General features: G+C 43.2%; 1 protein-coding gene across 1 annotated transcript; it reads right to left on the bottom strand.

The window, feature by feature from the left end:
- Positions 1 to 8,171: 8,171 nt before the first annotated feature.
- LOC110520308 (cleavage and polyadenylation specificity factor subunit 5) lies at positions 8,172 to 13,631 on the bottom strand. The gene is made up of 7 exons (XM_021597536.2): positions 13,340 to 13,631; positions 12,816 to 13,016; positions 12,570 to 12,633; positions 11,901 to 11,990; positions 9,016 to 9,091; positions 8,726 to 8,840; positions 8,172 to 8,587 (listed from the first exon to the last, which is right to left on the bottom strand). Exons 1-7 carry the CDS (start codon positions 13,459 to 13,461, stop codon positions 8,566 to 8,568), a joined length of 690 nt encoding a protein of 229 aa, XP_021453211.1. The 5' UTR covers positions 13,462 to 13,631; the 3' UTR covers positions 8,172 to 8,565.
- Between the last annotated feature and the right edge of the window lie 1,174 nt (positions 13,632 to 14,805).

The following is a 14,805-nucleotide window of genomic DNA, read 5'->3' as shown; positions in this document are numbered from 1 at the left end:
TAAAGCTAAATATATTCACGTCACCAAATAATTTATTAAAACACACTTTTCTGCAATGAAGGTCTACAGTAGCCTCAACATCACTCTGTAGGGTAGCATCAGGTGTAGCTGGAGGACAGCTAGTTTCCATCCACCTCTGGGTACATTGACTTCAATACAAAACCTAGGAGGCTCGTGGTTCTCGACCCCTTCCATAGACTTATACAGTAATTATGACGATTTGAAGAGGACGTCCTCCAACCTATCAGAGCTCTTGCAGCATGAACTGGCATGTTGTCCACCCAATCAAAGGATCAGAGAATTAATCTAGTACTGAAAGCATAAGATACAGCTAGCTAAGACTGCAGTGCATAAACTGTGGTGAGTAGTTGACTCAAAGAGAGAGAAAGACAGTAGTTGAACAGTTTTGAACAAATTCAAAAGTGAAGAAGAAGCAAGAGAGAGCTAACTATATTACGTTGTATTTTCTTTCACTTTAGCGAATGCAGCTAGCTATTTTAGCCTACTCAAACACCCAGCTCAAACAGAGAAAGATGCTATGTTAGTTAGCTGGCTGGAACTCTTCCAATTCAAGGTAAGCTTTTGGTTTTATTAATTTATTGCCACCAGGACTGCCGGTGTAACTGCTAAACTGCTTGCTGACAACACTGTACTGCATGATTGTAGCGGGTTTACAATCACGTTAGTTCTAGTAGGTATGTTGACTATGACATTAGCTAATATGGTGACAACAATGTAGGCTGTGTGTAGAGGTTAGCTGTTATTTGATTTATGGTTTGGCATGAAGGGAAAACCGAGTGCGTAGATGCAAGAAGGAATTATACAAGGAGCAAAGTGATCATGCTGTTTGTATGTGGCTGCTGGGGATGCCGTCTGGGCCTGCAGCCTTGCGAGGGTTAACACCTTTAAATGTTTTACTCACCTCGGCTGCAGTGAAGGAGAGTCCGCATGTTTTGGTTGCGGGCCGTGTCAGTGGCACTGTATTGTCCTCAAAGCCGGCAAAAAAGTAATTTAGTCTGCCTGGGAGCAAGGCATCCTGGTCCGTGACTGGGCTGGTTTTCTTTTTGTAATCCGTGATTGACTGTAGACCCTGCCACATACCTCGTGTCTGAGCCGTTGAATTGCGATTCTACTTTGTCTCTATACTGACGCTTAGCTTGTTTGATTGCCTTGCGGAGGGAATAGTTACACTGTTTGTATTCGGTCATGTTTCCGGTCACCTTGCCCTGATTAAAAGCAGTGGTTCGCGCTTTCAGTTTCACCCGAATGCTGCCATCAATCCACGGTTTCTGGTTTGGGAATGTTTTAATCGTTGCTATGGGAACGACATCTCCAACGCATGTTGAAGATGTGTAAGTAATAACACTAATTTATAACACAAAAAACCAAACACACATGTATTCTGCCAAAGAACCTGTCTGATCATCACATGCACCGCAAGAAGCTACTGCAATGCTCACACTAATCTGATGAGTTGAACTGCAATGGAGATCTGAAGTTGCATTTGTGAAGTTGGGTTGACTCTGATTCCTTGTCTTGATTATGCTTTGCCTTGATTCTGTGTCTTGATGGTATCATGGCGATGGAAAAGATGGCTGACGTTTGAAGTGCTCCTAACCAACAGTTTTTCTTTTCTTCGTTTTTTTTGCGTGGTCTTTTTTTCTTCTTCTTTTTAAACTTATTCTGTACATAATGTTGCTGCTACCGTCTCTTATGAATAACGTCTGGACATCAGAACAGCAATTACTCACCACGAACTGGCAGAAGCTTTTTTTCTCCCTTTAACGAGTCTGACGAGCCCGACGTGAAGGACATACTGCTTTCCCGGGAACAGGCCCAAATCCCTGTCATTTGCGTGAAGATAAGCCCAAGAAAAAGAGGACGGAGGTCAGACTGCATTCTGAGAATTCGTAGGCGATCAAATAAACCCCCAATGCCTTCCGTTCTACTAGCGAACATGCAATCATTGGAAAATAAAATTGAAGATTAAACTACCAACGGGACATTAAAAACGTACAAATCTTATATAAAAATCTTATTCTTCACGGAGTCTTGGCTGAACAACGACATTATCAACATACAGCTGGCTGGATATACGCTGTATCGGAAGGATAGAACAGTGGCGTCTGTTAAGACAAAGGGGGCGGACTATGTATATTTGTAAACAACAGCTGGTGCCCGATAAGGAAGTCTCAAGGTTTTGCTCGCCTGAGGTAGAGTATCTCATGATAAGCTGTAGACCACACTATTTACCAAGATAGTTTTCATCTATATTCTTTGTAGCTGTCTATTAACCATCACAAACCGATGCTGGCACTAAGACCGCACTCAATGAGCTGTATTCCACCATAAGCAAACAGGAAAACGCTCATCCAAAGGCGCCGCTCTTAGTGGCCGGGGACTTTAATGCAGGGAAACTTAAATCCGTTTCACCAAATTTCTATCAGCATGTTAAATGTGCAACAAGAGGGGGAAAAAAAACTCTAGACCACCTTTACTCCGCACACAGAGACAAATACAAAGCTCTCAATCACTCTTAATTTGGCAAATCGGACCATAATTCTATCCTCCTGATTCCTGCTTACAAGAAAAAATTAAAGCAGGAAGCACCAGTGACTCGGTCAATAAAAAAAGTGGTCAGATGAAGAAGATGCTAAGCTACAGGACTGTTTGCTAGCACAGACTGGAATATGTTCCAGGATTCTTCCAATGGCATTGAGGAGTACACCACATCAGTCACAGGCTTCATAAATAAGTGCCTTCATGACGTCGTGACCATACGTACAGTGCCTTGCGAAAGTATTCGGCCCCCTTGAACTTTGCGACCTTTTGCCACATTTCAGGCTTCAAACATAAAGATATAAAACTGTATTTTTTTGTGAAGAATCAACAACAAGTGGGACACAATCATGAAGTGGAACAACATTTATTGGATATTTCAAACTTTAACAAATCAAAAACTGAAAAATTGGGCTTGCAAAATTATTCAGCCCCCTTAAGTTAATACTTTGTAGCGCCACCTTTTGCTGTGATTACAGCTGTAAGTCGCTTGGGGTATGTCTCGATCAGTTTTGCACATCGAGAGACTGAAATTTTTTCCCATTCCTCCTTGCAAAACAGCTCGAGCTCAGTGGGGTTGGATGGAGAGCATTTGTGAACAGCAGTTTTCAGTTCTTTCCACAGATTCTCGATTGGATTCAGGTCTGGACTTTGACTTGGCCATTCTAACACCTGGATATGTTTATTTTTGAACCATTCGATTGTAGATTTTGCTTTATGTTTTGGATCATTGTCTTGTTGGAAGACAAATCTCCGTCCTAGTCTCAGATCTTTTGCAGACTCCATCAGGTTTTCTTCCAGAATAGTCCTGTATTTGGCTCCATCCATCTTCCCATCAATTTTAACCATCTTCCCTGTCCCTGCTGAAGAAAAGCAGGCCCAAACCATGATGCTGCCACCACCATGTTTGACAGTGGGGATGGTGTGTTCAGGGTGATGAGCTGTGTTGCTTTTACGCCAAACATAACGTTTTGCATTATTGCCAAAAAGTTCAATTTTGGTTTCATCTGACCAGAGCACCTTCTTCCACATGTTTGGTGTGTCTCCCAGGTGGCTTGTGGCAAACTTTAAACAACACTTTTTATGGATATCTTTAAGAAATGGCTTTCTTCTTGCCACTCTTCCATAAAGGCCAGATTTGTGCAATATACGACTGATTGTTGTCCTATGGACAGAGTCTCCCACCTCAGCTGTAGATCTCTGCAGTTCATCCAGAGTGATCATGGGCCGCATCTTGGCTGCATCTCTGATCAGTCTTCTCCTTGTATGAGCTGAAAGTTTAGAGGGATGGCCAGGTCTTGGTAGATTTGCAGTGGTCTGATACTCCTTCCATTTCAATATTATCGCTTGCACAGTGCTCCTTGGGAAGTTTAAAGCTTGGGAAATATTTTTGTATCCAAATCCGGCTTTGAACTTCTTCACAACAGTATCTCGGACCTGCCTGGTGTGTTCCTTGTTCTTCATGATGCTCTCTGCGCTTTTAACAGACCTCTGAGACTATCACAGTGCAGGTGCATTTATACGGAGACTTGATTACACACAGGTGGATTGTATTTATCATCATTAGTCATTTAGGTCAACATTGGATCATTCAGAGATCCTCACTGAACTTCTGGAGAGAGTTTGCTGCACTGAAAGTAAAGGGGCTGAATAATTTTGCACGCCCAATTTTTCAGTTTTTGATTTGTTAAAAAAGTTTGAAATATCCAATAAATGTCGTTCCACTTCATGATTGTGTCCCACTTGTTGTTGATTCTTCACAAAAAAATACAGTTTTATATCTTTATGTTTGAAGCCTGAAATGTGGCAAAAGGTCGCAAAGTTCAAGGGGGCCGAATACTTTCGCAAGGCACTGTACATACATACATACATACACATATATATATATACACATATATGTATATATTTCTATATATATATGATATTTTGGCCATATCGCCCAGCTCTGGCCGCCCCCAGGTGGTAAGGGTAGGTAACAACACATCCGCCATGCTGATCTTCAACACAGGGGCCCCTCAGTGGTGTATGCTCAGTCCCCTCCTGCACTCCATGTTCACTCATGACTGCACTGCCAGGCACGACTCCAACACCATCATTAAGTTTGCCGATGACACAACAGTGGAAGGCCTGATTACCGATAACGACGAGACAGCCTATAGGAAGGTCGTCAGAGACCTGGCCGTGTGGTGCCAGGACAACAACCGCTCCCTCAAAACTTTTGGATATCAGAGCGGCGGTAACTCACAAGCATTACGACCAGCAATACGACTTTCCCGAATTGGATCCTTTGTTCGCCCCCCCCCCCCCCAGGGCAATTTAACTTATTCCAGAGGCTGCTCCAAAACACCGCCGACAGAAAAGAGGTATTCAGAGTGGACTTCTAGTCCGAGTCAGGAGGCGTGCACACTCTCCACCGCTTCGGAGTATATTACTCGCTAATGTTTAATCTCTGGATAAAAAGTAAAGGAGCTCAGGGTAAGTATCTCCTTCGAGAGAAACATTAGGGATTGTAACATACTCTGTTTCACGGAAACATGGCTCACTCGGGATATACTATCCCCCTCCATTCAGCCATCTGGGTTCTCAGTACATCGCCTAGACAGGAATAAAGACTTCTCCGGGAAGAAAGGCGGGGGTGTATGTTTCATGATTAACCACTCATGGTGTGATTGTGATAACATCCAGAAAGTCCTTTTGTTCACCCAACCTAGAATACCTCAAACAAATGCCGACCGTATTACATCTTTGGTTATAGCCACAGTTGTGTATATTCCCCCTCAAGCAGATACCACGATGGCACTCAAAGAACTACACTGGACTTTATGCAAACTGGAAACCACATATCCTGAGGCTGCATTTATTGTAGCTAGGGGTTTTTACAAAGAAAATTTGAGGAAAAGACTACCTTAGTTCTACCAACACATTGACTATAGTACTCGCCCTGGTAAAACATTGGACCACTGCTATTCAACTTTTCAAAATGCCTACAAGGCCCTCCATCGCCCTCCCTTCAGCAAATCTACTGAAGAATCCATTTTGTTCCTCTCTTCCTATAGGCAGAAACTCAAACAGGAAGTATCCGCGCTAGGGTCTTTTCAACGCTGGTCTGACCAATCAGAATCCATGCTTCAAGATAGTTTTATCACGCGGATTGGAATATGTTCTGGGTAGCCTCAGAATAACATTTATGAATACACAGACACAGTGACTGAGGTCATCAGGATGTGTATAGGAGATGTATCCACTGTGACAATTATAACCTACCCTACCCAGAAACGGTGGACATATGGCAGCAGTCACACAATACTGAAAGTGTGAACCACTGCATTTAACCATGGCAAGGTGACGAAATATGGCCGTAAGGCAATATTGCTCAGTAAGGCAATCAAACAGGCAAAACGTCAGTACAGAGACAAAGTGTAGTTGCAATTCAACGGCTCAGACACGAGACGTATGTGGCAGGGTCTACCGACAATCACGGACAACAAAGGGAAAACAAGCCACGTCGTGGACACCGACGTCTTGCTTCCGGACAAGCAAAACACCTTCTTCGCCCGCTAACACAGTGCCACCAACGTGGCCCGCTACCAAGGACTGTGGGCTCTCCTCCTCCGTAGCCAATGTAAGACATTTAAGCTTATTAACCCTCACAAGGTTACCGGCCCAGACGGCATCACTAGCCACATCCTCAGAGCATTCGCAGACCAGCTGGCTGGAGTGTTTACGGACATTTTCAATCTCTCGCTATCCCAGTCTGCTGTCCCCACTTGCATCAAGATGGCCACCATTGTTCCTGTACCCAAGAAAGCAAAGGTAACTGAACAAAATGACTATCGCCCCATAGCACTCACTTCTGTCATCCTAAAGTTCTTTGAGAAGCTAGTTAAGGATCATATCACCTCTACCTTACACCCTAGACCCACTTCAATTCACTTACCCCCCTGATAGATCCACAGATGATGCAATCACCATCACACTGCCCTATCCCATCTGGACTAGAGGAATACCTATGTAAGATTGCTCATCAATCACTAAGCTCGGACCCTGGGTCTGAATCCCACCCTGTGAAACTAGGTCCTGGACTTCCTGACACCCAAGTGGTGAAGGTAGGAAACACCTCCACTTCACTGATCCTCAACACTGGGGCCCCACAAGGGTTTGTGCTCAGCCCCCTCCTGTATTCCCTGTTCACCCATGACTGCGTGGCCACGCACGCCTCCACCTCAATCATCAAGTTTACAGACGACAACAGTAGTAGGCCTGATTACCAACAATGATGAGACAGCCTACAGGGAGGAGGTGAGGACACTGGGAGAGTGATACCAGGAAAATAACCGCTCACTCAACGTCAACAAAACAAAGGAGCTGATCGTGGTTTTCAGGAAACAGCACACCCCTATCCACAGACGGGACAGCAGTGGAGAAGGTGGAAAGCTTCAAGTTCCTCTGCGTACACATCCCTGACAAACTGAAATGGTCCACCCACAGACAGTGTGGTGAAGGCGGCGCAACAGCGCCTCTTCAACCTCAGGAGGCTGAAGAAATTTGGCTTGGCCCCTAAAACCCTCAGACTTTTACAGATGCACAATCGAGAGCATCCTATCGGGCTGTATCACTGCCTGGTACAGCAACTGCACCGCCCGCAACCGTAGGGCTTTCCAGAGGGTGGTGCGTTCTGCCCAACGCATCACCGGGGGCAAACTACCTGCCCTACAGCACCCAATGACACCTACAGCACCCAATGTCACAAGAAGGCCAAGAAAATCAAGGACATCAAGCACTGCCTGTTCACCCCTCCATCATCCAGAAGGCGAGGTCAGTGAGGGTGCATCAAAGCTGGGACCGAGAGATTGAAAAACACCTTCTCTCTTAAGGCCATCAGACTTAAATAGCCATCACTAGCCGGCTTCCACCCGGTTACGCAACCTGACACCTTAGAGGCTGCTGCCCAATATACATAGACTTGGAATCACTGGCCACGTTAATGTTTACATACCGTTAACTCATCTCATATGCATATACTGTATTCTATTCAATGCCACTCCGACATCGCTCAAACTAATGTATATATTTCTTAATTGCATTCTTTTACTTTTAGATGTGTTTTGTTGTGAATTGTTTTTAGATACTACTGCACTGTTATAGCAAGGAACACAAGCATTTCGCTACACCCGCAATAACATCTGCTAAACATGTGTACATGACCAATAAAATGTGATTTGTTGGTGAAATATTTTACACTAATATAAAATGCTTTAACAGATTGTTTAACAAATAGATCTTTTTTTAAAGATACGGGTCTAAATTATTGGCACCCCTGTTTTGAATACTCTAGCACCCTCCCCTTGAGAGGATAACAACAGTATTTTTATGAGATTGGAGAACATGTTGGGAGGGATCTTGGACCATTCCTCCATACAGAATCCTTGATATCCTTCTGCTCTTCTGAATGTCAATGAAAAGCATTCTATACACCACTATTGATGAAAATAGGAACATGCGTAGATAATAGGGAATAGACAAACAATTGCATCTTGTTTAGACTGGTGTGATAGTTACCCTACCATTGGTATTGAAACAGCTATATGGTCAGAGGGGAAACAGTTTCTTAGTTATGTTTTAAAGCCATCTTTAATTGAAAATAAAAGATAACTCCTTGGTAATTCCTTAAAAAGTAATGAAGATGACAAAGTAGTATGTTACAATGATTTAAAAAAAACAAGCACTGTTCTAAAAACAGTCAACTCCCATCTACAAACATAGAAAATCAATACTTTGTGACATGAAACATTTTGTAGTCACAAAGTAATAGTTCTGTAAGAGTTGACACAGAAAGATTAATACATTCTCTTATTTTCTAAACATCCAGATCAATATTTAAATGTGTAGTATCACTGGGGACTCTGTTTTAAGAGAAGTGTAGTGAAATCCTGCTTGCCCATTCTCTTCTGCCCAGGCTGAACTCACAGAGACAGTCCTTGTGTCGCCACATTCAAGTAGTAGGATTTAATTGTATATGAAGTTGAACCTGCAACACAAATAGAACAACTAATCTATAATGCACATTTGTCCATCTTTAAAATGCCAGTTGTACTCTGATTTGAGTCTTATCAAGTAAGGTACTTCATATTATGGTGAATATACAGCAATATGGTGAATACCTTACCTACTCAGCAGTTGTGGGAGACTGGATATGATTGGCCCGTAGCCTGGGGCATTGTCATACAGCTCAAAGAGAGGGGCAGCCACCAGCTTATAGTTCTTGGGCACTGCAAACAGTGCTGGGAGACAGACAACCGGTCAATTTCCACATCCACTCAGACACACCAACATAACTACACATCAAAATATGTTAACCTTCTTAAAGCTCTTATATACAGGTGAAAACCACAGCGATCATCATCAATCAATTGATATGAACTGTCACATTTAAACATTACAGGCTGGTCAACTTACCTTTTTCCTGCAACTGAACCAAAAAGAGCTTCTTGTGCTCTTTGGGTTTGGTAATGTGTGCTGGGATGTAGGGGTACTGTAGATAAAACAGAAAACCCTAACTTAATGGATTCTCATGACATGGACTTCGGAAAGTATTCAAACCCCTTGACTTTTTCCACATTTTGTTAGGTTACAGCCTTATTCAAAACTTCATTAACCCCCCCCCCCCAAAAAAAAAAATATTCTCTGCAGTTCCTTTCAAGCTCTGTCAGGTTGGATGGGGAGTGTTGCTGCACAGCGATTTTCAGGTCGCACCAGAGATGTTCGATCAGGTTCAAATCCGGAGGACATTCAAAGACTTGTCCCGAAGTCACTCCTGCGTTGTCTTGGCTGTGTGCTTAGGGTCGTTGTCCTGTTGGAAGGTGAAAGGTCCTGAGCGTTCTGGACCAGGTTTTCTTGAAGTTTTTATTGAAGACTCATCTCTTCAGTAGGTCCTATGATTGAGTGTAGTCTGGCCCAGGAGTGTGAAGGTGAACGGAAAGGCACTGGAGCAACAAACTGCCCTTGCTGTCTCTTCCTGGCCGGTTCCCCTCTCTCCACTGGGATTCTCTGCCTTAGTGGTGCTCTTCCATGCCGTCCCTAGGAAGGGTGTCACTTGAGTGGGTTGAGTCACTGACGTGATCTCCCTGCATGTGTTGGCGTCCCCCCTTGGGTTGTGCTGTGGCGGAGATCTTTGTGGGCTGTACTCAGCCTTGTCTCAGGATGGTAAGTTGGTGGTTGAAGATATCCCTCTAGTGGTGTGGGAGCTGTGCTTTGGCAAAGTGGGTGGGGTTATATCCTGCCTGTTTGGCCCTGTCCGGGGGTATCGTTGGATGGGGCCACAGTGTCTCCCGATCCCTCCTGTCTCAGCCTCCAGTATTTATGCTGCAGTAGTTTGTGTGTCGGGGGGCTAGGGTCAGACTCTTATATCGGGAGTATTTCTCCTGTCTTATCTGGTATCCTGTGTGAAATGAAGTATGCTTTCTCTAATTCTCTCTCTTTCTTTCTCTCCCTCTTGGAGGACCTGAGCCCTAGGACCATACCTCAGGACTACCTGGCCTTATGACTCCTTGCTGTCCCCAGTCTACCTGGCCGTGCTGCTGCTCCAGTTTCAACTGTTCTGCTTGCGGCTATGGAACCCTGACCTGTTCACCGGACGTGCTACCTGTCCCAGACGTGCTGTTTTCAACTCTCTAGAGACAGCAGGAGCGGTGGAGATACTCCGAATGATCGACTATGAAAAGCCAACTGACATTTACTCCTGAGGTGCTGACCTGTTGCATCCTCGACAACCACTGTGATTATTATTATTTGACCCTGCTGGTCATCTATGAACATTTAAACATCTTGGCCATGTTCTGTTATAATTTCCACCCGGCACAGCCAGAAGAGGACTGGCCACCCCTCATAGCCTGGTTCCTCTCTAGGTTTCTTCCTAGGTTCTGGCCTTTCTAGGCAGTTTTTCCTAGCCACCGTGCTTCTATACCTGCATTGCTTGCTGTTTGGGGTTTTATGCTGGGTTTCTGTACAGCACTTTGAGATATCAGCTGATGTAAGAAGGGCTTTATAAATAAATTTGATTTCGTCAAGGATCTCGCTGTACTTTGCTCCGTTCATCTTTGCCTCGATCCTGACTAGTCTCCCAGTCCTTGCCGCTGAAAAACATACCCACAGCTTCACGGTAGGGATGGTGCCAGGTTTCCTCCTGACATGACACTCGGCATTCAGGCCAAAGAGTTGAATCTTGGTTTCATCAGACCAGATAATCTTGTTTCTCATGGTCTGAAAGTCTTAAGGTGCCTTTTGGAAAACTCCAAGCAGGCTGTAATTTGCCTTTTACCGTGGCTTCCGTCTGGCCACTACCATAAAAGCCTGATTGGGGGAGTGCTGCAGAAATGGTTGCCCTTCTGGAAGGTTCTCCCACCTCCACAGAGGGACTCCAAAGCTCTGTCAGAGTCTTGGTGGTTACAAACTTCTTCCATTTATATAATGTCCAATCAATTGAATGTACCACAGGTGGACTCCAATCAAGTTGAAGAAACATCTGAAGGATGATCAATGGAAATAGGATGCACCAGAGCTCAATTTCAAGTCTCATAGCAAAGGGTCTGAATACTTATGTAAATATGTATTTTTGTAATATTTTTTTTTTATTTGGTAGGATTTTTCTTTTTCTTAATACATTTTAGAATAAGGCTGTAACGTAGCAAAATGTGGGAAAAGTAAAGGGATCTGAATACTTTCAGAAGGCACTGAATTCAAATGGCAAGCGTGAAAGTGTGAAAGTGTGAAAGCCAATGAAAAATAAAGAGACCTGGGACAGGTCAGGTGACTCGTCTGAGAACTATAGTATGAACCATGGGTTCTTTAAGGGGTCCCTGCATACTTCCCTTCCAAAACAGTTTGTGCATATATTATGACAACATTGTGACGTTTTTGTTTGTTTTAGCCTTCAGCAAGGTTTTTTTGGGCTGTTGGTGCACACATTTTTGGGGGTAAGCCGAAGTTGGTAACCCCTTCATCGGTGATTGGTCAACAGTAGGGATTCTTCAATTTAGTGTTTGTTGTCATTCAACGAGTGACTAATCATTTTCATGCACATTTTTACACTTGAGAAATATGGCACCAAACATCTTTGATGTAAAATTGTACAACTAAGATATCCTCAGCCAAAACGTCAAAGTTAATGACAGATTTCCTGAGTTAACTTATATTAATTATTTATATTTTGAGGTATACTGGCTACGGCATCTCAAGATGGACAAAGTACCATTGCAGCTTTTTTCTAGTTTAGCCAGCCGAACCGAAGCATGCTGAGGCCTTTCGCGTAACAGGACAGGAAGGATAACTCCTTGGTAACCCACCTGTGGGGGCTCAAAGTTGGGTCTCCACCAGTTTCCAATAGAGTCATCGATCACCCAGTCCTGCTTCACTCCATCCTGACGCCCCAGGATCTGGACACGGATGTGGGAAAAACACATATGTTTAACTAATATCAAAACTAAAATCAAGTTTCAGTCTCTGACAACTATGCATGCTATGTCAGAAAATAATTATCCAGTAGACAAGCAAATGGGAAGTCTAGGTAGTCATGGTATAGTTAACCAGCTCAAATGAAACTGAAATAATCAGCTGCTCCATCTGCCCTGGAATCCAACACTCGTAGTTTTACTGTGTGGAAGATTTTTAAAATCAAATTCTGATCAATGTTACCCTTCAATAGTGCTCAACATGAGACATTTTGAAAAATACGTAACCCTTTACCTAGAATGGTCTGCAGCGTGATGTCAAAGTGGTTATTTTGTCCATTGTTGCCAGTGATAAGCCACTTCCAACTTGTCAGAGCTGACCAATTGTTTCCAACCTCTATGCCACTCCCAGTTTTCCACCAAAGTAAATGGAATGGTTTTGATGTCACTAAGCAAACCTTTCCAGATGATCAGGTCACGTTTCATGATAATAATCTGAATGATGACCCTGTCAGGTCACGTTTCATGATACTATTCCGAATGAAGACCATGTAGCCTGCCTACCTCTGTCATCAATCGCTTCAGTCCATCCACTTCGTCCTCCCCTGCATTCAATTCTCCACCAGGACTGCACACAATTACGTTTCAAAAATACAGTTGGGGCACTTTTTGTTGACTTTAAAAACTGGACTATACGCTCCTGCTAGTTACAGAAGTGTCAAGCGTTTCCTTGTAAATGCTTAGTTGCTTACACATTAGTAACTGGCACCATGCAACATTGTTGCAGAGGTGGGATGAGAACCAACTCACAGTTTGAAAAAGGTTGTCCCCAACTGCAGCAGTAGAACGTGTGGTAGCCTGTGCTCGTGTACGATCAGAACACCCTCCACTGCCCGCCTCATGCCTACTTTTTCGAACTCCTCGCGCATCCTCTGGAACCGAGCCGCTACCGAGCTATCCTTCTCGTAGAGAGGTTCCTTTGTGCCAAACGTGTAATTCGTGAGGGGATATCTGCGAGGGCCAATCCCAATTAAATGTTAGCAGCTTAGTTAGGTAAACTCTTAATGTGTTTGCTTGCTATGTAACTAACTAGCTACGTAATTGTGTGTATTGTACAATAATTAGGCTTTACTCCACAAGTAGGGAATGTTTTTTTGTGTTTGCAACATGCAAGAGCACTGTGCGTCGTAACGAGCTAGGTGGGCCTGTTTGTTTAGCCTACTACATCACATATTCAGAAACACTATAGCTTACTAGTTAAAAAACCGAAAATGAAATTCCGCTATCTAGTTAGACAGTTAAATAACAAGTGCACTTCATAGCTAGCGACGTACAAGTTGATGGCTCTCTCCAGCGTGACAGGTTTGGAAGGCGGGCTGATGTATTTATTTTCGAACTGGTTCAGTCCACGGCGTGGCCAACCGGTTGAAGGTCGGTTGGGAGGTACAACCGACATCGTTCCACCAAATAAGCAGGATATGTCAAAAACACGAATGAAGAGAAAACATTAGATAACTGATCCAAAATTCAACACACTACTCTTTCCGCAAAAAAATATATTTCCGGTGTTCTCCCCCTTCGCGTGAACACGCACGCACTCAATTCTTTATTGCTGCGGCTACCTTTGTAGTTAAGATTTCTGATCACGTTAGGCTGCGTTTCTTTTTATATATCGGTTTGATCGCGGGGGAGGCACTAGTATTGTCTACAGTTTTAAGTGTGGATATGTGTTTCAAGTGTATTAGTCTATAAATAAATCTCTTTTCCAAAATTCGTCATCTTTTCCATGTCATATTCGACTAGTAGTTCTGAAATGTTTATTGCTTGCCTACATTTTACTCCCTCTATGTTTAATATAACACACATACATTAATTATTAATTTCGGTTGACTATCCTGACGAGAAGTTTGTTCTATAGAAAGTATTTGACTCTGATGTGTGACGCAAAATTAAGGAAATAAGGGGGGGGGGGGGGGGGGGGGGGGTTCGGCAAGGCTAATTTCTTCCCTGTCGAACCTCCCCCTCCCTTCTACCTTGGGATAATAATAAATAATGAATAATTTTGGCAGATCATGTTGACCAGTAGTATGTGCCACAGAAAGTATTTGACTCTAGCCACAAAATTAAGGAAATAAGAAGGGGGGGATTTCGGCAAGAATATTTTATTGCCTGCCAAAGTTCTCCCCCGTTCTATCTTGGGACTGCAAGGCCCTGCAAGGCCTTCAGAATACTTTTTGGTGACCTATCATGACATCTGATGTGTGCCACAGGAAGTAATAGACTCTAGTCACAAAAGGAAGTGGTTATTTCAGCAATAATAGTTTTCAGAGCCCTCTACTGTTCTCTCTGCCCATCCCTCAATCCCACATCCCATCGTGCTTTTCCCTTTTATGGCTTTTCCTACGTTTTATTTGACACTTTTTCTGGTTCAGTTTTTAAGAGTGTAGGTACAGTAGCAATAATAAAATAGCAATAACAATAATAAATAAAAAATGTGTACTCTGGGCGAAAAAGAAAGTTCAAATATACAAGTCAACATGAGTGCATATCCATAATCACAGTAAACTTTTATAATAAGAAAAAAAATAAGAAAAAAATAAATCAATGTATAAAAATAAAATAAACAAAACTATGACTGAACGTACCTCCAAGAAGAATGCCCTCACCAATAGGTCCCTTCGCCCTCAATAGGACACCCCCAACACCTCCACCTTTTATTGTATTTTTTTATTTCACCTTTATTTAACCAGGTAAGCTAGTTGACAACAAGTTATCATATTCAACTGCAACCTGGCCAAGA

Source organism: Oncorhynchus mykiss, chromosome 1 (genome assembly GCF_013265735.2).
Source record: "Oncorhynchus mykiss isolate Arlee chromosome 1, USDA_OmykA_1.1, whole genome shotgun sequence".
Classification (NCBI taxonomy): Eukaryota; Metazoa; Chordata; class Actinopteri; order Salmoniformes; family Salmonidae; genus Oncorhynchus; species Oncorhynchus mykiss.
Note: the sequence above shows the minus strand (reverse complement) of the source record. Positions and strands in the feature narration are given on the sequence as shown.

What these genes read in the sequence shown, in the direction of transcription:
- LOC110520308 (XM_021597536.2), bottom strand. Translation starts at nt 13,461, where the DNA reads ATGTCGGTTGTACCTCCCAACCGACCTTCAACCGGTTGGCCACGCCGT. An exon ending in CCAACTTTGAGCCCCCACAG is followed by an intron (nt 9,092 to 11,900) that starts GTGGGTTACCAA and finishes TTTTATCTACAG; the next exon opens with TACCCCTACATCCCAGCACA. An exon ending in CTCCCACAACTGCTGAGTAG is followed by an intron (nt 8,588 to 8,725) that starts GTAAGGTATTCA and finishes TTTGTGTTGCAG; the next exon opens with GTTCAACTTCATATACAATT.